Source organism: Scomber scombrus, chromosome 10 (assembly GCF_963691925.1).
Source record: "Scomber scombrus chromosome 10, fScoSco1.1, whole genome shotgun sequence".
NCBI classification, from domain to species: Eukaryota; Metazoa; Chordata; class Actinopteri; order Scombriformes; family Scombridae; genus Scomber; species Scomber scombrus.
Genome location: NC_084979.1, coordinates 19028338 through 19054264, shown reverse-complemented (window position 1 = coordinate 19054264; position 25927 = coordinate 19028338). Strand labels below are relative to the sequence as shown.

The window sequence follows — 25927 nt, the reverse complement described above, 5'->3', positions numbered from 1 at the left end:
TGATTACATCTAATGTCAACGACACTGACAGATAGTTCAATGTCTGTTTGTGTGTGTGTGTGTGTGTGTGTGTGTGTGTGTGTGTGTGTGTGTGTGTGTGTGTGTGTGTTCTCCTCACCTGTTCCAGAGGTCATCGTCCTCTCCCCCCCAGCCCCAGAATGCATTAGGAAATCCATTAATCTTTTTGAACTGCTTCACCGTCAGGCCACTGACACCGCCGAAGAACTCATTATACGGAAGCCTTGGAGGGACAATTACACATATTAAATTCATATTAAGTAAGGAATACATTTACTGTACTGTATATCCCCATGGAGACAGAAACAGCACTCACATGTAGGAGTACTTGTCGAGCTTGACTGCAAAGTGTCGGGGCATGCCTGTGCAGCCATAGTAGTTCCTGTCGTTCTCCATGAGGTGGTCCACATCGTGGAAGATCATACAGTCCCAGTCCAGGTCCTTCATAGCCTCTTTGTAGCCCACGTTAAACAACATGGCTCGGTTAAATGGCTCTGTGCCCCCCTGGACAGGAGGATTGAAAGGGATGGAAGCAGAGGGAGAAAAGAAAAGAGACTTCAATGTTAGAATAATGTTTCAGTGTTTAAGTGTTTCAATGTTTCAATGTTTGGGAGTTGTTATGCAAAAGCTTGTCATGTTCAGCTGTTTTAACCAACATTATTACAGCCTGAGAAGAAGACTCACACACTGCAAATGTTGTATGGGTGAACTGTGAATGCACGTTTGCATACCTGCTCTACGATATAAAAGGCAAATTGGAGTTTTTGTTTCTGCAGCACTGGCACCAGGTGTCTCAGGAGGATGGGTAAGTGTTCAAGTCGGTTCCTGAACGGGACTAGGATTGCCACCTAGGGACACAAAATGACATGAAATTACATATGTACAAACATAGGGAGACGCATATACAATACTAGTGAACCGTTTGGACACACTGTCTTATTCAAGGGAATGGGAAGATGTGTCTAAACTTTTGACTGATACTGTGTCTATACTGTAACTGAACAGGGACACAGAGTCACAGAGCAGTGAGATCTGGGTGACTGAGTAAACAAAACTATTTGTACAAAGTGTATATGTTTTTGAGAGTCTTGACCTCTCAGCAGTAGGTAAATAGGAAACAGTGGGTGATGACAGCACCAACAAACATTGATTACCATCACTTGTGACAAAAGAATGGCAGGTTCTTAAACTTCTAATTCCAAAATGATATCTGACATGCATCAATCATAGAAGCATTGAGACAAAAATGTCTATGAAAGATGTGTTGTTTATTTTTTCCCTTGTAGAGAGGCAGCTATTTAAGTCCCTATTTTTGAGTTTCTTTTGAAGCACATAAAAAGCAAACTGTCACAGGGAGGAACAAAAAGCACGGGAAATGCAAAACAAAAAGTGGCAAGAGACTACTGTGGTAGATGAGAGAAAGACTGCCGGCTAATGAGAGAGAGAAATAAAGACTTGGTTGTCAAGAACATACATAGTCCCTCAAGGCAAATAAACACGAGAGACAGACAGACAGACAGACAGATAGACAGATGGCAGCCAAGATCGCTCTGTCGGACAAAAAAAGAATGATAAAAAAAGAGCACATACTAAAGGAGTGTGGTTCAGCAATGAAACAGTATTGCAAAGCACACTGAAAGAGCGGAATTCAAGTTTTGCCTACTTCTTTTACTTTGTACTTTTGACATATAAGTGTATATGCATATTGTTTTGCATGTGAATGTCAGACAGAGCAACAACACCATCCTGATTTGCAGAATGAGCAACAGAATAAGCAGGTGAGTGGTGCAGAAATGTGTATATGATATATGTAATACATGTGTCAGACATGCCAGTTACTGTATGTGCACTTCATCACTGGACTGTGAACTTCCAGTACTGAACACTCCCCATCATTACGTTTCCAGTCTAACAGGGACATCTCACTTAAAAGCACTTCCTACCATATGTGCTCAGGTTTGGAGACATTAGCTGTAGCTTACTAGTTTGTGAAGCTTAATTAAAAAAAAAGCCATTTCATTTTTTTCAACAGCAATATATCTTTCCAAAGAGAATGATATGTCTACTCATAATAATTCAGACTTATGTTTTGTATTCGTACTACATGAAGTAAGACAGCTGTTGGATGTACCTCGGAAGAAAGTAGCTTGTATTTAAACTGTTCACAACAAAGTATAGCACAAGTTATACGACATTTGGAGAAATACATTCTTGTGATTTTGTTTTAGTGTCATTTACCCTACAGTATATATCTTTAAACTGTGACAAATCATGCTGAAACAATTGGAATGGATTGGCAGGATCATTTGTTATATTTCTCCTCTCACCAATCTGTATATTTGACAGCACTTTTTTAGTGAACAGCCCTTATAATAATATCACATCCACACTTACCTTCCAGCGAGGTAAACAGTCTTTGGGCTTCCAGAAGCCTCCTGAGGCCATGGTAGGCTCTCTCTCCAGCAGGGATCTCGACACCTCCTCCAAAGATACCTCACTCATATTCACGTGCAACCTGCCCTCTGTGTGCAGGGAAGACAAAGAAGAGATTATATGAGGCATAAAGAGACATGGCGCTGACGAAGAAAGACAGTGAATGAGATGAAACCGTTAAGAGAAGAATGAGGAAAAGGGTTAGAAGGAAAGAGACAAAGAAAATATCAATGACATTTGAAAGAGGTTGGGTAAAGAGGGAGAAGGGAAAAAAAGTTTGTCTACACTTGTAAATGCAATCTGGGGCATAAATTGCAAGGTTTAACTACTCTGTTCATCAAAACTGAAGTTACACACAAGCTCTCAACTGTTTTACCACTCATTATTAGAACAAACATATAACGAAATCTAATGAAAATTCACTTGAGGCAATATGTTGCAACCCCGGGAGAACCTGAAAGACAACTGTTTTTAAGGTCAACTAAGGAAGTGACACAATTCTCAAATATCAGAGAATCAGCACCCAGAATCAAATTAAAGCTTTTAAACCAAACTTTAAACCAAAACGTTAACTATGTACTTACTCATGGAGGGCAGTCTCTCAGGGCAAACCTGTGAGGGGAGGTAGGTGAAGCCCTCAGGGAGGTATGTAGTGGGAGGAACATCGCTCTCACTCAAATTGAAGTCATAGGCGTAATCTGGAGTCACACACACACACACACACACAAAGACATCAGCTGCATTAGCGTAATCCAGTCTTTATCTTCATGAAGTCTAGCTTTGTGCTGTATTGTTTTGTATTGATGCTTTTCATCTTTTCACCTAAAGTCTTTCACTGGTATCTAAGACTTGTTCTTTATGTATGAGTCACAAACAGTAAATCTAGGACAGACTTATCTACAATAAACTGCATTTTGTGCACCAGGGTTGCACCGTTGAGTGAAGCAAATCTATCAGACACTAATATCATAATAGACAACATGTGAGCTACGCATTCTTGATACACCTTGGTATGTATCAATACGTATGTTTTTTACCTGTGCCATTGTTGCTGTAAGCCCCCCTCACCACCTGCTCCAGAACCTGAGCCCCAATGTTCTTCACGTTCTCTCTGATCTGGATCCCTCTGGCTTGGACCATGAACACATACTCATTCACTAAGGAGAGAGGGAAAAAAAGAAGAAAGAAAGTTAAGCCATTATATTCCTGCTCCCAATGTAAAAGCATTCAATGTTTGTGATTGAAAAGAGGCATTAAAACGGGGGGGGCAACATCTTAACACAAATACAGCAACTTAACAATACATTCCTCAGGCAGGCGTAATAACCCACAATAGAGTATAAATCCAAACTCTCATATTTACCCTCATAAAAACAAACCCGATTAGGTGTCTCTGCTTTATACCATTTTTTAAACTCATGACAAACATTTCCGACTTCCATTTCCCCTCTTCAGTGGGAAACCATTTAGAACAATCCACATGTTGGTGAAAGATAAACTTAGAGCGCTGGCAGGTTAATGCTTGTTCTAGTGTAAGCACACTCTTCCACCTAATCTAGCCCAAACTGATTATCTGCCTTGGTGACTTAATGACGGGGGATTTCCCAACAACACATCCAGGGGTTTTCATTCCAAAGACGCCAACAATTGGAATGTTAATCTGTGATGATGGGGGAGGAGAAGGCAGAGGAGAAAGAGACAGAGATGATGAATTTTAAGTGATTTATTGGTCCTTGCCTTCTATGCATGATAATTGCAATTTTTTGCCTTATTACACTGTACAAATTTCTGTCATCTACCGCGCTGTAGGTTATCGATTGTGGTTTTCGATGTGTTTATTTGTCACAGGAAAAAATATGGGAGAACGGACAGTGCAGGCATTACACAGGCAGAGAGGAGGCATTGGAAGTTTCTGCCTGCATTTCCGTGAACCAGAGTAAACATCACAAACAGTGACCACAACCATGGACCTTCAATCAAAAATGAGACCCAACTACAATTTCTTAAATGTCTCCCCATTAATGTTCAGTGGATTTGCATGACAGTTACTACTGAGAGCTTCATCAGAGGAGCGTTTTTGTCTCCAGTTCGTCTCAGTGTGATTTGAGCAAAATAATACCACATTAAAGCTGCAAGCAGCGTTGGGCGGGACCTCGCAACCTTGCGCACGTCAGGCCGTGGTGAAGCGGAAAAGTCCTCTGGAGTCCTCGCCCTCTTGCCTTTCGGCTCGGTCCCTAATTAGAGTTTAACTGGCAAACGGAACAATTAAGTGGACCAAAGTGAGGGGATGTGGTCTAACTGCAAATATAAACTCTAGATCTAGTCTTGTTCAACTCAAAACCACACTTTGAGGATGTGTATGTAGAGTAAGTGACCATGTGGTCCCGACTTACCAGAACAGTGACTCACAACTTAGACATGGCATCAGGAAAAGGGACCATGTGTCCACATTCTCTGGAATTACTCAAAGGATATCTAATCACTATGGAATGAATATTATGCAATGTTTTAACACTGGAAAAAAAATCAAAAGGTTGACTCATGGTCTTGAAATTTAATTTGATCAAAAAAAGGTTTTGTAAGATTGAAGTTGAACTTTTTAAGGCTTGCATAATGTTTTGATAGACTGAAAAAAAAAGTTTCATATCTCTGTAAATATGATTTTGTATGAGTGTTTCTTCTTCAGAACTGTAGCTCTCTTTTTACAGTCTTTCTCAAACACATTTCAAATTTGTCACGGTTCTTCCCGTGTTTCGAAAGGGCGGATATTTATTTTGAAAGTTTTGCGGATGTACATTTGCATGTGTATTACAGACTGTTGTTTCAGAACTGAGTTTACAACACTGACTTCTCAGAGATCTGCCCACAAAGTTGCAAACTTGCCAGCCACATGATTTTTGGCAGCCAGAAAAAAAAGCCGGGATCCTGAAGGCAGGGCATTTGCTCTTAACCCATTGTTTGCTCTCTGCTGAACTGTCCAATCACACGTTGTATTTAGCAAGTTAGGTGGGATTGACATACTACTCCACCAATGACTGACATATACAGGATATGCAAACAGGATGCATGGATCTCTATGCTGTCTTCCTACACCCAAGCATTGACACAAGTGTCTCCAGCTAACTCGCAAGCTCGCAACTCTGTGAGAAGATCTCTGAGAAATGAGTGTTGTAACCTCAGCTCTGAAGCAGCAGTTTGCAATAAATGTGACATACGTTTCAAAATAAAGATGTGACCTTTCAAAACTCAAGTTTCAACTTTTCAAATCTTTTTCCTGACCACCATTTACAAGGTTTCAAAACTGGAAAACAAACTAATACACAGGGATAACAGTGACACATTTTAAATTCGTTGGATAAAGACTGTAAAAAGAGAGCTGCAGTTATGAGGAAGGAAAACTTGAATACAAAATAATGTCTGAATTTTTTTCAGCCTATCAAAAATTGTTGCAAGCCTTCAAAACTTAATTTTAATCTGGAAAAACCGAGATTTCAACCTTTTGGAATTTTTTTTCCAGTTTCGAAATATGACATGATATTCATCCCATAATCTATTACTCCTGTCACTGTATTTGGAGCAGCATGCCAGCACAATTCCCAACTGACAGATCTCTGCCTCTGTGAACCCATATCCAACTGCACAATTTTCTAGCCATTAATCCAATCTACATTTCTCTTAAATCAATCCCAGTATGATCCACGTCATTCTGTGAATGCACGTACATATGTCTGCGCGGGCACGACACTGCTGAGCTGGATATCCACGGGATGTGATTTGTCTTTAGTAATTGTATTACAGTTTCCATCACATTCATCTTGTTTTGTACAAACTGCCTGGCTTGCAGGACTAAAGACGGGTGGCTATGCAGTAACTGAAATCAATGTTCTCATTTTACGTCTGTAACACGCAAATATTACACTGCAGCTAGAGAAAATCTGCAAAGGATAATAATAATAAAAAGGATTGTAAGAACATAGAATAAATCATATTTGCCCTAACTGTAACACATGCAGAAGTGGACACACACACACACACACTCTCACACACTCTCACACACTCTCACACACTCTCACACACTCTCACACACTCTCACACACACACACACACACACACACACACACACACACACACACACACACACACACACACACACACACACACACACACACACACACACACACACACACACACTTCTGAGGCACCATATGACAGAAAAATGCTAAGAGGCTTCTGGAGTGTGATCCAGTCCTGCAGGCACCAACACATTTGACATGTTTGTATTTCCTTCCCATAGCCTGCCAAACATATGGAGATATATTATCTATGCATATTGGTATGGTGACAAATCCAGGATAGATATGTATGGAGATATATTATGTATGCATATTGCTATGGGGACAAATCCAGGATAGATATGTATTCTACATGTCAATACTGTACTTTTTCAATGCCTGCAGAAGAAAACAAACTGGACACACTGGAAACTACAAAGTCTGGTCTTTGTTGTAAAATATCAGTTGAAACATTTTTGGATCCCCTTTAAAAAAGCCAGTCGCTGTGTTCTATCAAGGGTCATGTTGCCTGGAAATAGTAGCAAAGGTCTTCAAGCACAGATATGGATACTGTCAACACTTGATCCACTGTATACAAAGCAGTGGGCATGCAATTCCTTCCTCAAATGTGGACTCCAGAGACTGCAGTAATGGGCAGCGCCAAGGTATTCAAGACTACAAACTGTGATAAATGCAATTAGACACGAGAGACCTGGAGTTGAGAGAAAGCGAATGTGGCAGGCTACAACACAAGGCCATTAGTGCTGGACATATAAGCAAAAGGGATGCACATGTGCACGCGCTCTCTGACACACACACACACAGCTTTCTGATCTGTCATTGGCGAGGGACACTGAACACATACACAACTACATTATACCCATTTGGACTAGAAAGACCCCTCAAACCCCACCCCCATTTCTCCTCATCACATCAGAAACCACCCACTGTAACCCACCTTGAACGACCTTGTCCTCTATAGCTCTCAGAGAACACGCTGTCCGCATGCCAAGCCTGGCCCACCTCTTCCTCTCTTTCTCTTCGTCTCTTTCTGTCTCTCCGTCTCCACATCTCTCCCTCTTTCCACTTATCTGTCCTTCCCTCTATCTCCGTTCTTCATCTCACTCTGCTCCTGTCTCTGTATAATGTAGTTTGTATCACTTTCCCTCAGGTCTGTTTCTTCCTATCGTTAAAGTAAATCATCTGAATGATGGATTGCAGGCTTATGGTGACAATTCCAAGGAGTGGCAGAGGCACATCATTTTGTAATATAAGTAAGGTTAATTAAGAAAAGAAAAAGCCAACAAACAAGAACAAAAAGAAAACACGTACACACAACCCCCCACCCCGCCACTCCCCACACACACACACACTTTGCCTCTGAAAGGCAATTAACTCCACATTGATAGCTCAGCAGTGGGAGGTGATCGGTCCCGTTCTGCTAGCTTCCTGATAAGATCTGAAAGGCAGTTTTTCCCCCCAGCAGATATGCTATTGTGCATGCGCATGCACACACACACCATACATGCACCCACAGCTTTCAAGGATTAAAGCTGCCACTCTAAGAAAGGGCCATTTTTACTGCCCCCTGTGTATCAGTGACACCCACACACCAGCATGTGCATGATGACACGTAGACAAGTGGAGCACCAGGGGTACGAATACATCAGTCCTCATGCTGAATGTGTATTATGTCAGCGCATAAACTGAATTAATGACACTATCAGTAATGTAACACTCTAAATTGGCCACACGTGATTTAGAGGCCCATTTCAATACCTTATTGGAAAATAAACAGCTGATTACTCAAAGCATTAGCGCTAAATCCCTCACAATTAACTGGAACAACCGCTGTAATTTGAGTGTATTGATTTAACGAGGATGTTTAGGATTGGCAGGAGATGGAGATTATGGATTGCTGATTGTATGTAGGTTGACTTTTTTTAAACAAATAAAATATGTGTGTTCGTTTTGAACCATTATTGATCTCATCTAAAGGGACAAGCATGTTATTACCTCCTCTGACCCTCTGTAAGTGATGCAGAGAAACCTTGACACACACACACACACACAAGTTCAGAAATGTTTTACCCTGTATTTTCTGAGGCCGAGTTGGTAGCTGTGACAAAACCTTTTGCAAAACCCACCTGCGGTACGTCTCACCATGCTCTTGTGTGACTAAACTAAACTAACTTAAAACTAACCTCATACATAGTGGGTTATTATAGAGCATTAGCGAGATGAACAGTGAACCCTAAAACCTTATTTTAACAAAAAGTACAGCTGCCATACTATGAACCCATACTATTATTAGCAGATTCCTTTGAAAAAACAATAAGGCTGTACTATAACAGGACGCCTGCACAGGTCTGGGAATTATAAATATTTGAATTGCTGATAACATGTCATTTCCACCATGTTTGTTTTTTTTCCTTCTGTTTACATTTTGTAACATTGGCAGATGCATTCTGCTTACATATTTCCAGTTTACAGGAAGAGATGGAATCATCATACATCAAAGTACTTAATTTATCTAATCTTACCCTCTCAGGGAAAAAAGATCACTGCTCTCTCAGGACAAATTTCTCCCTTCCTTTTTAATTTATCGGTGTTCACTCTCACTCACTGTCTCTTATCTTTGTCTTTATTTTTTCCCTCTCCCTCTTCCTCATATCTTGCTAGTTCCTACACCACCTCCCCCATCCAGTCCTGTGGTCATGGGGTAACTTAAGAGAGTGTTCTTGGAAACAGACAAAGGCATAACGTTGTTGCATCACCTTTGGTACACAAATGTACACACATCAGCACAAGATAAAAAGTGCTGCAACTTAATATATCAGTTCAGCTATAAAACAAAGCTCCTACACTATCACATTGATACATCAATTTAATTAATTTCACTTTATTTCTGAATTGCATACTTCTACTTTTAGTACATACTGCAGTTTCACTAACAAAGTTTGTACTGTTGCATGAAGGATGCATACAATTAGGGAACACTACTTCATCTGTCACTGCAGCTTCCAGCGTTACACTATCAATGTACTGTCATAAGTCTGTGCTCTCACGGCAGCTCAGTCAATGTGATCATCCACTGCGAAGAGCATTATGGGTCAGAATAGTGTGAAAGGCATTCTGGCTTGCATACTGCAAAATGTGACTGGATGCAGTAGGACATCCTGATACTTTTGGTATACTGCATTTGACATACTATGCATCAGGACAAACTAAATCTCTTTCTGGCAGACTAAATAGTATGGTAGTATGGCTATGCACCCTTTGTGATTGAAATCGATTTAGAAATAGTTAAGGTTCTTGACAGCTTCCTCCTCTCTATGACCTGTCTACCACTGTAAACAATTAATCATTTTTATTGTGGATGAAGCTATCAATTATTATTTTGAAATGTATCACTCAGCCAATCATTTTAATATAACACAATTTGTATTTATTTTTCTTTCTTGTGTTTTTTATATAACACAAACCTCAAACCTTGGCAGTGCTGCTGTTTGCTCTATTCTTAAGGAAACAGATCTCTGACCTGCATCATATCATCTACATATAATTTACATCCATTTAGTAGTTCACTCAAACCGTCCAACTATTCATCACATGTCTGTCATTTGCATGGTACATATATAGCTAGCAGTTTTTATACTGGGTGGAAAGTCTCTCATCCTCTCTGTTTGTTATTTGATATTGTCACTTAGTTAATGAGAAGGTCACACACACATGGACCAAATTGTGATTCCCATCAGAAAACAGCTCAGCTGCCGAGTTCTAGCTTTCAGTTGACCACAGAAAGACCGGGGAAGTGTTTAAAAGGAAGCAAAAAAGGGAGGATGGGTATATTAGTAGTGATGTACTAACACTGGCCAGGAGGGAGTTTGGGGCACAACAGCTATGACAAGACCACTCAAGCAAAAAATAAAAATGTCATTCTGCATGTCACTTTGCTCTTTGAATCTGTTTTCAGATGAACTTACAGAAACATTCCAGAACGAACACAAGCAGCTGATATAAGGACAATATTAGTCCAGTGCTAGTTCTGGTCACATGACATGCAGTCATAAGTGGATCATGAGGCTCCCTCCAAACCCACAGCTGCACTGCACACACACGCGTACACACACACCCACACAAACACACACACACACACACACAGGCACTTTTACACCACACCCAAAGTGCCTGAAAATAACTGTGTGCACTACAATGACCGGAAAACCATCATGACTGCATTAAGCAGAGCCCACATCATGTGCACAGGAATTCAAAAGCCGAACCATTTCACCGTCGGATTTGAGGACGCAAAAAGACTGATTCTCAGAGCAAATGTCTCTTTGACAGGCTGAGTACTCCTCATTTACTGCAACAGATATGACGTCAGCACTTATCACAGTCTGGCACCCTGCCCACTTCCTGAGAGCATCCAAACCACTTGCACTCCCATTCCCCTCTTCTACGCTTCCCACTTCCTCTTGGCCGGTCAATTTCATTCATTTATTCAATTGTCATCTGTCTGACGAATCTTGCTCTTCTTTGTCTTCTCCCCTTTCTGTACTGAAGCTGAATGCCTGCATGTGAAATATAACAAAAAGGTGATTTTTTTTTTTTAAAGTTCAAGAAAACCCATGTATCAACACAGAAACAGACTGAACACATTATCACGTAACACATCTTTGAGAAATTTAGGTACTTCCCAAACCTTTATGTCTTGTGTTACGAACTATAAGCTGCACATGTCCACAAACCAACCTGATCTAAACACACACACAGACACTTTCACATGTACAACCACACACCATATTGCCATGACACATTTTGCTCACTTCTTTTTAGTATTTCACCACATGCAAGGTGTGTGTGTACAATAAGAGGACTTAATTAATAGTTTTGGTAAACTGAGTCACTATAAAATGACTGCACTATTGTGAAAGTTAAGATTTTGATTAAATTAGAATTTCTCTTCATGTATACAGTACAACATTTTCAATGCACTGCCAAAAGTTTAAAAAAACAAACAAAAGAACCTTTCAGATATATTGAGACTTTATCATTAAAAAGGCCTTAGAGGAACATAAATAAGCAGTATTTAAACATGAGTAAATTAAAAGTAATAGTGTGACATAACCAAGCGCAAATATTAGTATTAAACTCTTCTCAATAAGTCCTTTTTTAATCTAGAGTCTAAAAGTACTATAAAAAATGTACTTGGGGATGTGCAATGGGAAACAAGTGCTAGCATGAATACTGACCCCCTACATATAGCCTAAAAAGGAAGTGAAAGTATATACCAATTTAAAATCAGCTTTACTACATTAAAAGGCAGATTCAGAGACAAATGAAAGTAAGATACTTATGATTATACTTATACTCAATCACTTGTGAGCTCAGAAAGCAGTTGAATCATGGGGGAATCCCAGTTTTCATAAAGAACTCCCTTCTTCAGGCGGTAATGCATTAACAGTTAAATAATCACCATGGCTCAGCAGCACTATATCTAACTCTACGCTATATATTTATTAATAGCATAGCAGCTGGCATTTTTTTTTAAAAATGCAGGAGGTTTTCGCACCTCTTTATTGTATACAGTATATTATTACTGTCAAGTAAGTTCTTTTGACACCTTCCAGCTTTAAGGCTGTTTTGAACTGGCCTTGTTAATCAATGACACCAATCGATTAATTAACCTCCTGACAGTGATAAAAAAGCACCACAATGTTAGCTGACAAACGCAGTTTTTGTACCTGAGGCTGTAAAGAATGATGAACTTTTTCCAGTGACACTTTTAGAAGAAAAGGAGTGGAGCTGATAACACACAATCAGAAGATATGTTAAGATATGATATTCTGGGCTGCGTAATCAGAAACTATGTGTAATGTAAAAGGTATTGTAGTAGATAAAAACCCATCCCCAGTAACATATCACACTCAGACACAGTATACATGTGCCAGCAGGGACAGCATGAGGTCTAGTTTGAGTTCATTTTTGGTCTTGCACAAGTCACTCTGCCCCTCCATCTGCTCTGCTGTCCCAAGTGTGCGTGTGTATGTGTGTGCGTGTTTGTGTATGCGTGATCCTCCCCTGAGTCACTGTGTCTGCTGAGTCACTGCATGGCAGAGAGACACACAGGGGCCAGACGCACCGAGAAGATTTACATAAACGTCACAGTGGTGCCAGGACCCCTTGTTTTACTCTTTTGCGGGCAAATACAGAAAAACAGATCTGAAGGATGGAGACAGACAGATTGCGTATATTTGAGTGTGTGTGTGTGTGTGTGTGTGTATGTGTGTGATAGAGAAAGTAGCTTTCTTTTCCTAGAACAAATGCACTTCCTCTTATCTTTTGCTGTTACCGCTGCCTGCATCATAAGCTGAAAAACAGCCTGTATGCAGGTGGAAAATCAAGGGCTATTTTACTAAATGATGACTCACTCACGCCAACGGCAAATACCGGTTTATCCTGAGTCCTTGCTTTGGTCTGTATGGGGTGTTTGAGCTAAGATGTGAAGAAAGGGTAATATAGAGGGTATAGAGAGAGGGTTATATGGATGTGCACAATTTTATGTGGGCAATATAAATTGAGGAAGAAAAATATATTTACAAGAGTGGGAAGTTAGTGACACCACTCAGTTCCTTTATTTTGCACCAAGTAAAAAAAACTATGAATCCATACGGCCTTCATTTGTAAATGCATCTGATGAACTGTTTAAGGTGCTAAATTGACAGACAAAAGAATGTGATTTGAAGAATTTTACTTCAGACTAGTATTTTCAAAATTGTAAATGTCTGCAAAAGTTCTCCAGGACTACGCATCATGTGTCATGTGAGAGAAAATAATCACTGTGGGTCATAGCTTTTAAGTTTCTTTTTGCATAGTCCGCAGCTGATTGAGGAAAATTAAATAAAAATCTTATGCATTCAAACTTTACAGAACAGATGGACATGGGTGCATAGAGGGACACTGATGAGAAGGATCTTCGTTTTGGAGCTTGTCAGGTGGTTTTTCAGTGGCTCTTGGCTGCTGTAGTGAGTGTGTCTCAGGATGGTGATAACCTTCCCTAACCTGTCCTGTCTCTTTGCTTCACCTACTGTATTTGCCCGTTTGATTGCATTTTTTTAACTCATGGAGTGTGCAGAGAAGGATGGAAACTGCAGATTTCATCACCCTTTAACTCTGCGCAACTTCTGCTAAATGCAACTACACTGGAGGTCATTACATCAACTCAAGATTAATTTTGGTATCTTCTATCAATGTGCCCTGTCTCCTTCCTGTCTCACTGCAAAGTCTCTGTCTTTCTCTTGCCTAAGACTTAATCTGCAAACCCAGCCATGTCTCAATCTTTCACAATCTTTGATTTCAAAGTATAAATTAATCAGTAATATACAAAATAATGATTAACCCCCCCTTACTCTTTCTTAACCACAAACCTTGTGAGACAGTTACAATGTTGGCACGACCGGACCGGTGACTAGTGATTAATTCCTGCAGTACCCCCGCCGCTCCCCTATGCCAGACCATTTCCGCCTGCTTTTATATTTGGCGGCTGTCCAGAACATTCTTGTGTTATTGCAGTGGCTCAACCACTGCTACAGTATGAGGGGTGCACGAAAGGACATACTCAGACAGGTACACATGCACACAAACACACAACTACCTAATGACACGCACACACCATACTGCCCCTGCCTATTTTCTCCTGCTCGCTCTGTTTTCCTATTCCCTGCCAGCAGAAAGATGAGGTCTTTTCACAGCTGGAGGTTACTCCTGTTGACTGAACAAATGGGCCAGAGAAGGCAGGCTGCCACAGTAGCTACATACAGTTGAGCAAGATGCATAAAAACCACACGTGCCTTTCCCAATGGATTTCAACATCTAATTCTCTGCTCAGACCTATAAGATTGCTTCACCTTAATGCTTCTTGTATTGCACTAACTATTGTTGACAGCACTGTGGTTTGAGGACACACCTAAAATCACTGAGACACTAGCTAATCATACTAATACTCTTCTTCAGAGCTCAAAACCTCACTTGTGGTATCCTATTAAATCTACCTGCATTGGGAGCTGTAGTGTGCAGGCTTTTTTTCTTGCTTTTACACATTTGTTATTTGGTCCAGCTCCTGCTTTCTCACTCTGGATGTGCGTCTACCACAATATTTTTTGATATAATCATACCAATACTATATTAAAAGTTTTAATATAGTATCGGTATGATTATATCAAAAAAGTTTGGTAAGGTTTTAAATTAAATTAAAACCTTACCATACCTGACTGTGCTTGGGAAAAATAAGGACATCATTAACTGTATAGAATAAATAGTATAAGCAAAAACGCACTATATGCCACAGAACTGCATTGTATTAAACTGCATGTATTACATATTTGTGTGCATTAATTGGACAACATTTAGAAATTGAGCTGGCTTGGTAGCTGCAGTCCGTGCAGTTAATATTTCATGAGAACAACCAGATTTGTTGCTTTAGTGCACTATATTATGTAAACAACTCAAAGTGGTATTAAATTGATTAATTCATTTTAAATTTAAGATACAAACCAATTAATTTCTGCAAACATGAATCCAGGTCATGACAACAATTATTTTAATACTCCCTTAAAAAACATGTACAGGGGAGGCTGGTCTCTGTTGAAATAAACATTTTCTGCATATACAAGGATAGAGGAAAAGCAAATTATTGATGCACAGTGTGAGATTTAAATATGGACTTCTAGCATCATGCAATCATCATTATAAGAGCAAAGTCTAAACAGAAAGGTCTTTCTCAGAAATAAAATAAATAATAATGATGTCTCACCTCTTTGTCTTGTCTATTACAAGACATATACTTTTAGGCTTTTTCCCCAACATCCAATCACCACTAGTCTATTGTTATTTATTGAGCTTGGACAGTTGACAACCAGCAGTAGTAAATGGTGGCTCATTTGGCTACGTCAATATCTAGCCTTTAACATCAGTGGCCACACTAAATAAAAGTAAAAGCAGGTCAGTGTATTTGTGTATTACCAAACAGTGAATCAACTGCAGCTATGCTTTACCAATCAACTAAGCTGCCCTCGTAAGAATGTATTAGATGAGTCCTCTAATGAAGCTTCTAAGTCCTGTTTGGATTGTTTACATTTGCTGCCATGGCCAACCACAAGTGTTGATCTGGTTACCTGGGAATAAGGTAGGCATGTGTACCTGAAGGCATCATTAGGCCACAACAACAGTGCATCAAATGATAGCCTCTTTGGTAAATTCAAAGAGACCCCTATACTGGTGTAGTATGGGTGCTGCAGCAAAGGTATTAGCTAAGGACATAAAGATCCTAGCTAAACTTTTGCTGTGGCACAGTGCAACCTCATCCAACAATGTGCTACGTTGGCCAATGGCATATGTACAAGCTCACATACCAGGTATGCAGACACAGTAGCGTGTAGTGTGCAGCATTAATTCTACTGTTTAACTTGCATGTCTCCAGACAGAGAAGCTGCTGGAACAACTTCAGAGAGTTGAAAATTCCTGTCGCAAAGGAGAATAAACTACTGTGCAGTGTCTAAGAATCTGGACTTAATGGTTCGTATTACATCATCACACCCCTAGCCCCTAAACGCAGTACTATTTTTCATCTGAACGCAGACTAAACTATTTTTTTCTAATATATCTCTGTAATGGGGCAAGGAACAACATTAACTTTCACTAAGAATAGAAAGGATTCTTTTGCACAACCAACATTGTATTCAATAAATTGTTTAGCGATTTTGATTTTTTTTTCTGCAGCTCGACAGCGAGAAAGGCTTCAACAGGTAGCCTACGCCTTGCCATTGTGTCGAAGTGCACAATCTAACCTTTGGTAGCCACAGACTTACATTTAATTGCACTTGACAGCAGTGATTTGGTTCTTTGAAAAATTGTCCAAGGATTCACAGGGAGTTCCATAGTGGTATTTGCCTGTGCATATCCTAGAAGTAAAGTTCAGATGGCTCTTATTAAACACTTACTGTGGGTAAAATAGGTGGAGTCATCATAATTATGAGCTAAACTTACCCTGTTATCAACATTGTTACAAAACATGTCTGGATTCTATCTCATCACTCCTCTACACTGGCTCATCATAAGATACAGTTTGACTGCCCTCAAACACATGACTAAAGTAACCATGGTAACAGTCTCAATAACAAAAGGAGGGCTGGACCAGGTCTACAAAGACAGGGATTCTCCTTGGGATGATTAGGTTACATAAATGATTGCAGCCTCAACACAAGACCTCCAGTCTGCCTCTGCAGTGACTCACAACTCTGTCTGTACCAGCACAAACACTGGTACACCTCCACTCCCTCTCACCTCTATTGCACTCAGCCCCACCATCTGTCTGTGGTCAAATATCCACACTATAGGGTGTGGACATGGGTCATCTTACAAACAAAAGTGTGAGAGATAAGACTATGGTTGCTATGTGTGTAGGGATCACCCCTGAATGGTTGCTATGTCTTTCTAGAGGAAGGCCAACAGACATACTTCAATTACAATTAGAGTATCTATAACAGAGATGGGAACTTCAGTTGAGGGAACTTGAGCAAAATGTAAAAGCACAATATTATGATTGAGGAAGCTGTTGCTAAATAGTGAAGCCATTACGACATACATAGATATGTGGCTTCAAAAGGAAGGAAAAAAATCTCTCTTCATCAGTCAGGTAAAGATTTACACAATAAATAAACAACAAACATGAACTTACTGTGGGAAGATGAACACACAACAACCAGTCCTAGACCAAGTTAAAAGTAATGCAGTACTTTTCAATTCTTTTTTTAGCATTTTTTTCTTATCATATACAATAATGGATATTTTTTTCCATTCTATATCAATAATAATCAATGAAACTGAGAAGTACTGTGGGTTTACTTTTCCGCACTTCCATTCCTGAGAAATATCACTTCACGGGTCAAAAGCCAAAAGGGTTGAAAACATGTGGAGTAACAGACCTGGATTATTAACATTACACCATTGTAGCAGAGTTGAAGAGACCTGCAATGACTGACAATTCAAAGAAAAAGATCTTAACGTACTGGATGTACTTAGCTTACCGTGTACACAAAGTCTACAATTTTCTATACATGTGGCTATGTCATAAAAGAGGTGGGCCAACTCAGTGAATCAATAGTATTGAGTGGGTGTATCAATTAGACAAGGTGTAAAATAGACCCTACCTCTTCAGTATATTTGCTTGTTTCTACCTACATTAATATTATAATATAGCAGCAGGTCTGAATCATGTCTCAATGGAGATGGGCATTGTATAATATGACCTTTTTATCCACAAATACACATTTAAATGTCTTATGAAATGCAAGAAAAATGGAAAAAGTGATTAAGCTAGGTGTACTGAAAACAGCAGTGACTTAGTCTCTCTTTCCTTCTGCTATCACAGGGGAAGGAATGTTTTAGATTTTATTGTGTCACCATCAAAACAGTTATGTAATCCATGTCCTTTTCAGGGTGATGCACAGTTCTTGCGTATCCCAGTACACCATATTTGGAGTGAAGGTGTGTGTGTGTGTGTGTGTGTGTGATGGTGGATAGTGGGTAGAGTATCACACGGTCAACAAAAGGCTTTAAGAGGATTGCCTTCGACTGACTCACAGGGTGCAGTGAACTCTATTGATGTTTAACTAAATTCTGTTGTTAATAGAGTATTTAGAGTCACATGTCCTTGGTCTGTGCTCACACATTTACAATACAGGGCCATAACAGACTAGCACAGCAGGAAGATTTACACAAGTGTGAAAGGTCTAAGCGGAAGGAGAAATAACAATTTTGACGTGTTTATTTAAATTATTGGACAAGTGCTGCTCTGACCCGTCAGTGGTAAAGAGCATCTGCCATTACATAAAGTTATTTATACTGGCTCTAATTCATTTTACTGAAGGGTCCAGTTTACAGTGTACAGATGTCCCATACAAAGAGACAGACCGTGGCAATGTCCCAAATGATTGTAATGACTGTATCCTTGAGGATTTGTTGTCACCCAGATCATCATGGGAACAAGGATGGCATGTTTCTGTGGTTGCTGTGACAATAATAAAAAAAGAGTCAGTCCTGGATTGGAACATATCCTCAGGGAACCATGGCAACAGCAGTGAAAATGTCAAACACTAGACCTTAAGTGCTCCAGCCGGAGGAATTTCAGTGATTGAACTGCTGTGCATCAAGCTTTCAATGTTTTCCTTTAAATCTATTTTTATACACGTTTTTTATGCATTATTACTACTCACAATAACTAATTTTTAAATGGCTGTATGACTTTACAGAAGTTGAATAGAGAAGATGAATAATTGATCACTACGTAGCATGCTTGTTTATTCACAATGAAATCTATCTGAGGCAGCTTGGCACCAGGTTAATATTTCACCCTGGCCATCCCTAGCCTCTGGAAATTAGCCTGAGAAGGCTGACTGAATTGAGCTAAATGGATGGATCAATTAAGCAGCAGAAGATGGGTGGAAGGTGGGGGGAATACACTATTGTGAGCCTTGAGGATTAGAGATGGATGGTTTTAAGAGTGCCAGGAAAGCTCTACTACAGGAGCGCAAGCACAAGCAGCATGCCCACCAGATATTGCAATACTAACAGCAACCAACAGTTTCCACATCTTCACTTACATCTTCATTAGTACACACTCACCACTGCTGTGCTTAAAACCAGATAGCACTGTATCCAGACCATGTAGATTGAGTCTGGTCATGTTCCAGCACCATGGTTACCACAAGCAGTACTATAAATGTTGGTGTCTATAAGCTTGTGAAGAACAACAACTTAACTAGGCCCAGAAGAGGCAGTTAAAATGCAGCCACTAGTGATTTGGGGTTTATGTCCTACCATTTGTCTTATCAGTTGTTTATCCGTTTTATTAGACGGTTCAGATTTAACTAATCTATCTGGCATGTTGAACAAAAGTTCAATGTGCAATAAGTTAAACACTTTGTCTTCCTCCTCAATATAGATAAGGATTTGCTATAATTAAACCAGTCATGATTACAGGTTAGTATCAAGACGATGTTGTCACTAATCTATGACACAGCTATGGCTAAAGCGATACATGTGGACTCATTTCCTTCTAAAACAAAGCACCAAACTACATACAGTAGCATAATCTGTTTTATCTTTAATCGCTCCTTCCTTCTTCAATACCTCTCCGCCTAAACTACCAGTTTTTACCCAAATTAGTATTCAAATGCCCCAAGAGTAAAGCATTGTTAACATTGAAAAGTCACTTTGCAGGAAATGGCTGCACAAACAAACACACATAGTGGTGAAAATATATTCCTATATATGTACACTTACACACAGATTGTTGGGTGTGACCAAAGGAAATGTAAAAAACTGCTCTGGGAAAACAGCTTTCTATGAAACACACTGGGGAGAGACCGGAGTGCCTGGCAGCGGTGAGAAAAAAATAAGTACAGCGCCATTTGGGCTGAGAGTGTAAGAGTGATAGCACAGAAGTTGCATGTGATCTCTGCCATGAGAGTGATGACAGGGTACAATGCAAGCACAGATCAAAAACGTGAATCTTATGCCACTCCTCTACAAATTAATTCCTTGGAAAGAAAGCATTCCACATATTACATTTGAACTGAACAGGTTTACAATAGGACAGAGAGCCAACTGAAAAAAAACCTTGAACCGCTAGAAAGCAGAACAGTCAGTAATGCACTGTGTATATTTATTGTGTCGCCCTTGCTGTTTAAAATAGTTTGAGCTGATAGTGTAAGATATGCTCCTTTTTTCTGTAAAATAAAAATAGGGACACTAAAGTGGGGTGTATTAACAGTCACTTGGGTGAGCCATTTTATGCATTATTGAGATAAATATTTTGTATTTTGTGATAATCCTTTAACATATACAACAGGAACTGTCGCCATTTATTATTTTACTGGCAGAATTTGCACTGGTCTTATCATTGTATAAAGTGGCACGCATATTCCCAAAAGTCTGAAAATAACAGCCGGGCAAAATAGCACTAGCAACTATTACACTAAGTATTAATAATAACATAGTATGTTATTATTAATAGTATAATAGTTGTTGATAAAGCAGACCAACTTGAAGACACGATACCAGCCAAGCTACAATTATGTCCTGGCTGTAAGAGCAGTAGGTGTGTATGCAATGACTTTGACTATCATTTGCCAATGAGACATGCACTTACTCTCTCCACCCACCTTAGTTCTGACGAAAGGATGGCAGGTTGAGGAGGCATGTGTATGTGTAAATAAAGTGAAGAAGGTTATAGGGGTAATGTATTGTAGTTAATGTATAATTTATTGCTATTCAAGTTTTTCTTGCCTCACATTTATAGAGTTTGACAATAAGTGCATAATACCTTAAAGCTAATTCAAAACATTGCTTCACACTGTATACCTTGCCAACTTTACACATGCATTGCTTCACACTGTGTTGCAACCTGAAAGACACTTGGAAGAGTCTGAACTGTCTGTCAGCAGGCCACACCTAGAAATGAACCAGGTACATGCTTAGATATATTACAGATAGGTGTACACAAGATATGCAGACACTCAGATGGGAGGATCAGCCTCTCTAGAGACAAAAGGAAGCACCTGGCTTCTTGTCGTCCTTGCTCTCCCTGGATGTGGAGGTGTGTGTGTGTGTGTGTGCATCTGTGTTCAAACCTATAAATAGAGCCTGTGTCTTCCCTTGCTCTCGCTCCAGTGGGATCCTCTCATGTTTTAATTAAATAAACTGCAGCAATCAGGCCCAGCTGTGCCTTGCATCCCAGCCTGCATCAGTCAGCATCCATGCTCAGGGGCAACACAGAGGCTGGGGTGTCAATGTATATGAGAACATGGAGACAGAGAGATGGAGAGAGACAGAAGCAGACAGGGAGGGAGGAAGGGAGAGAGAGCAAGAGCGAGAGAAAGAAATGGACTAAGCCATGAAATTGGGGCATTCTGCACTGAAACCACCTGGGTATCATAGGAAGCCCTGCTCAGGTGTTCTGTATGGGTTCCCCGATGTGCAAACCAGCAGAAGGAAAGGAGCTCAGCTCATCTTTTTCATCCTTCCCTCTCCACTTCCCCCTCTTCTTGCCCTTTTCAATTTTTCATTTTTTTCTCTTTACTGTGAATTATTCTGCTAATTCTTAATTCTAATGCTAATTCTGCAGTGTCCCATTCTATATGATAATTTTTCCGCAAAGCTGCTCTCCTCCAAAGGCTGCCATCATATGTATGCTATGACATAATAATGGAAATAGGTAAAAGAAGAGATTTATTAATTCTTATACACTCTTGCTGGGATTATTTATGGAGAATGAAGCCACATCATAGTGAAATGCTGAGAAGGACCCCGGGCATTTCTCAACCCAACTCTGACTTCTGTCTCGACCTGCTCTTAGCAAGGTTTGGCATATTTTCATACATGAGGTGGTTTAAGGTATTTACGAGTAATATTATTGACATTAGTTCTGGCTACGGGCCATGTAAAGGGAGATGTCACAGCGAGGCCACAGCTTGTCCGGTAAACACTAACAGAAATCAACAAAAAGGAGCCACACCAATACAGTAATCACTACTTTTAAACGTCCACAACCGAACACAGCGTCTTCTATGTCTGATGCTCGATTCTCCCCTCAGACTTTGTGAAATGATTTGTAATTCTTGTAAACTATGTCCTTTGTTGAATAGGTCCAAGATACAGGATTCAAGCATGGCAAAGACGTTAAAGATGATGTATTCTGTTGGGGATAGTTCAATCGAATGCTAATGCTGTGCTGTGGTTTAAAACTTCTTGTTAACCGGCTTCATTTGCTGCTGTTTGTCTCTCTCTGACAAGCTGTCAGCTCACTGGGGCATCTCTGACCACAGGATCTGAAACCTCAGCTAATGTCCATGCATCAATATCACTACCAGCGAGTAGCTCATACCACCTTATGTCAAAAACTTTGAAAAGGTCCAGTGTGTAAGATTTTGTAGCATCTAGTGGAGAGATTGCAAACTGAAACCAACTAAACACCCCCAGGCCCAGGCATGTGGGAGAACCTACACTGGCCGCAACACTTTCAAAAAATGCAGAAGTCCCCCCCTAGGTGCTACTGTAGAAATACAGTATGTGCTGCAACATTACATGCTCTGTTGTAGGGGACTTGCTCTCTATGTAGATATAAAGTGCTCGTTGTAAAGTAACGAAAACACAACAATGCTTATTTTCATGCGATTATACACTAATTAAAACATACTGATGAATATTATACTCCATTTCTGCCAAGTCTGTTCTGCCACTAAGTTCTACACAGTGGACCTTTAAGCTACATCCTCCAACACCCCCCCCCCCCCCCCCCCCCCCCCCACCCGGGGACCTTAAGTGTAAAAAACTAAACTGTAGCTTTTAGTAACAGCAGCAAAAGCAGCCTTGCTCCTGGTTACCATCTATAATTAATGGACTGGTGCTGCTGGTCCTTGTTCGGTTTCTCAACTAACCCCCCATTAAATCACGTGGCCATAACAGTCCTACAGTCAACACCCAGTAGCTTTTTATCCTGGTTGTTTAACATTTAGAGGAATCATTGCTCTGTTATTGGGACATGTACAGGCTATTCCTGTCAGTAATGTGTCCTCCATATAAGAATTGATTCAATTATTGATCAAGTTGTCCACCACAGCCGGTAAAAAGCGTGAATGGATCAATAGCCATCTTTGAGGAGTAAGAGGAACAAACTTTACTCTTTGATGTTTGGAAAAGGCAGCACGAAAACGTTCACTCATAGTCATTCCCCACTCCAACAATAACAGGTTCTCAATTTTGGCAGACACACCTTTACCTAATGATTGTTCAGCAAGCACAACAGGACAGCCAGCTAACGGTGGTTTGTGCAGTAAAGTAGCACAGTGGCAAACTTTAAACCGCACATTGTGTTTCCTGAAATATTTCCTTATTAACTTTGCCATGCTGTCCTCCAACATAAAATAATAGGCTTGTTTTCATATTCATCAGTGCTCTTAAATACACTCAGTGGAAAATTATAACAGATCTGATTAGCACAGAGTCAAGGATAGAGTCAGGTGAAAGTCCCAATTTTACAATGCAATGACTGTGATGTATCTAGATAAGCTCTGCCCATTCAGCTACAATAAAGTGACGGATATTTGGTCATCACATGGGTCATAATGACCAAAATAGCAGACATGATTGTCCCTACATATCAAGGCTGATAGGAGAGTGGACCATGGCCTGAGCTAGAAGGCCTCCAAGGATGTGCCACACAGCAGATAATCAGGAGGACTCAGGTGATACACATGGTCTCACACACATTCAAAGGGAGGGATAAAGAGTGACAGAAAAGGAGAAGGGATGAGATGATGAGGAACATTAATGAATTAATAATAGGGGGGATTCAGGATATGCACCATTACACAAATGCATGTGACTTACAGACAGCATATGATGTAAAGAGTGATTGTGTATGAGTGATCTATGTTCAGATTGACTACACAGATGTCATTTTAGGCCATGACTCGTGACATGACCTCAGCCAGGGTGATAGTGGTCAAATGTATATTTACTTTGACTATTCTGTGAATACCAACAATGATCCCCAAATCCGAACCACAATAACTTATTTTCGATTGTGGCCCCAGTCATTAGTAGCATTAGAAAACACAGCAGTTACACCTACTAACATCAGCAGGATTATAGTAGCCATAATGCTAATCAGTATCACTATTATTATCATCATGGTCAGGTACATGGATATTATAGGATTGAGTTCCAGAATCCAGCTGAGTCTCATCATCGATTGGAAGCAGATGAAGGCTCAGCAGAGGCGCATGGCTGGTTCGCTTGTCTACACTCCCAATGGCAAGCCGAGTCACACATGACCTAACCAGCCCATAAAAACAACCAACATACAAACGTTTTAAGCACATTCAAAATAATACCATGACTGATTTGACTTACCGATTCCGGGGGCGGAGTAGATGAAATACAATGCGGAGGTGGACAGTGAGAAAAGGAATAAAAGTCCAAGGAATGACCTTCTCCGGAACCGCAAATGTGTCGGCATTATACAGGCAGCAAAAGCACACACACAGGCACGTTTGCGTATTTACACTGACAATAGACTAGTTCCGATGTGTCCAGATGCCAGAGCCAGTAGTTCGCGGACAGTCTGGGTTCAATGAGCCGAGGAGAGTAGTAGGTCTGCGGCAGCGGCGAGGAATCGGGCGACTAGTAGGAAGTCAGTCTATTTCCGCGGCAGGTCGTACACAAGAGAGGAGCTCCAATTTTCAAACAAGACATTCAAAATCCAGTCATGACAGGATGGTTTCGATTTAGTTAAGAGTCTGCCCGACGTCGAAAACGGCTGTGACAATGGTAGCGCCGATCAACCTGGCCTGTTATTTTCAGTGGGAGACCATCATTTGGCTCACACCCTACGTCGTTGCCTGCATTCCTACCAGCCCTATGAATGAAGCTTTCCGCTCAGCAAACGAGCAATACCTCAAGTGGGCGTGAACGACCCAGAAAACAAGCGGGCTGAGGGCTGGCAGCGTTAATCAACGTTTCCTGGCGACTGACGGTAATACAGCAACTACTGTGATAACCCTCACCGTGTCGTCATAACGTTATAGTTTATGGCAAGCCTTCATAACATAGCTTAACGGGATTACAGGGACCACTATATGAGTAATATAGGTATATAAATGCGTGGATAATATGAGTAATCCAAGCACCTACACACCTAGCCACACACACACACACACACACACACACACACACACACACACACACACACACACACACACACACACACACACACACGTGTATGTATGTATGTATTTCGGTATGTATGTATGTATGTAAGTATAGTAGATGGATAGATAGATAGATAGATAGATAGATAGATAGATAGATAGATAGATAGATAGATAGATAGATAGATAGATAGATAGATAGATAGATTTTGTAAATATGCTCTACCCTTCAGTTATTAGAAACGGTAGATTAAATGTTGTAACTACAGCATTCAAAATTATCACAAATAGTCAACAACTCTGAAACCAATAACAATTTAGGATTACAATATATTATAGGATTCAGGGCATCCATGTGTATCTGATATTGTGTATGACATGTAGCAAATGGTTATGGTGGGCTTTAATTTAGATGTCCTACTGGTATGAACTCTGTAATGGACAAAGGTGGAAGATGAGTAGGCCTAGGTACTGCAAGGTACCTACTCATCCCACAAATATCACAGTGGTGGTTTAAGTTTCAGAAATATTTTCATAATAGCTCACCTCAAATTGTGAGATGCTCCAAAAGCCCATATAGCCCAACCCATATTTGATTATCATCACCAGGGCGTTTCCTGCAAACACGTTTAATTTATTATTTTTTAA

At 40.2% G+C, this 25927-nt stretch overlaps 1 protein-coding gene across 1 annotated transcript in view; it reads right to left on the bottom strand.

The window, feature by feature from the left end:
• b4galt5 (UDP-Gal:betaGlcNAc beta 1,4- galactosyltransferase, polypeptide 5) overlaps positions 1–24969 on the bottom strand; it is a 30951-nt gene extending 5982 nt beyond the window's left edge. Inside the window, exons 1-7 of the mRNA XM_062426482.1 lie at positions 24483–24969; positions 3489–3608; positions 3036–3149; positions 2413–2540; positions 750–866; positions 335–522; positions 119–241 (exon numbers count right to left, since the gene is read on the bottom strand). Coding sequence (XP_062282466.1) covers positions 119–241; positions 335–522; positions 750–866; positions 2413–2540; positions 3036–3149; positions 3489–3608; positions 24483–24588 — 896 coding nt within the window. The 5' untranslated portion in view covers positions 24589–24969. The remainder of the gene's footprint in view (positions 1–118; positions 242–334; positions 523–749; positions 867–2412; positions 2541–3035; positions 3150–3488; positions 3609–24482) is intronic.
• Between the last annotated feature and the right edge of the window lie 958 nt (positions 24970–25927).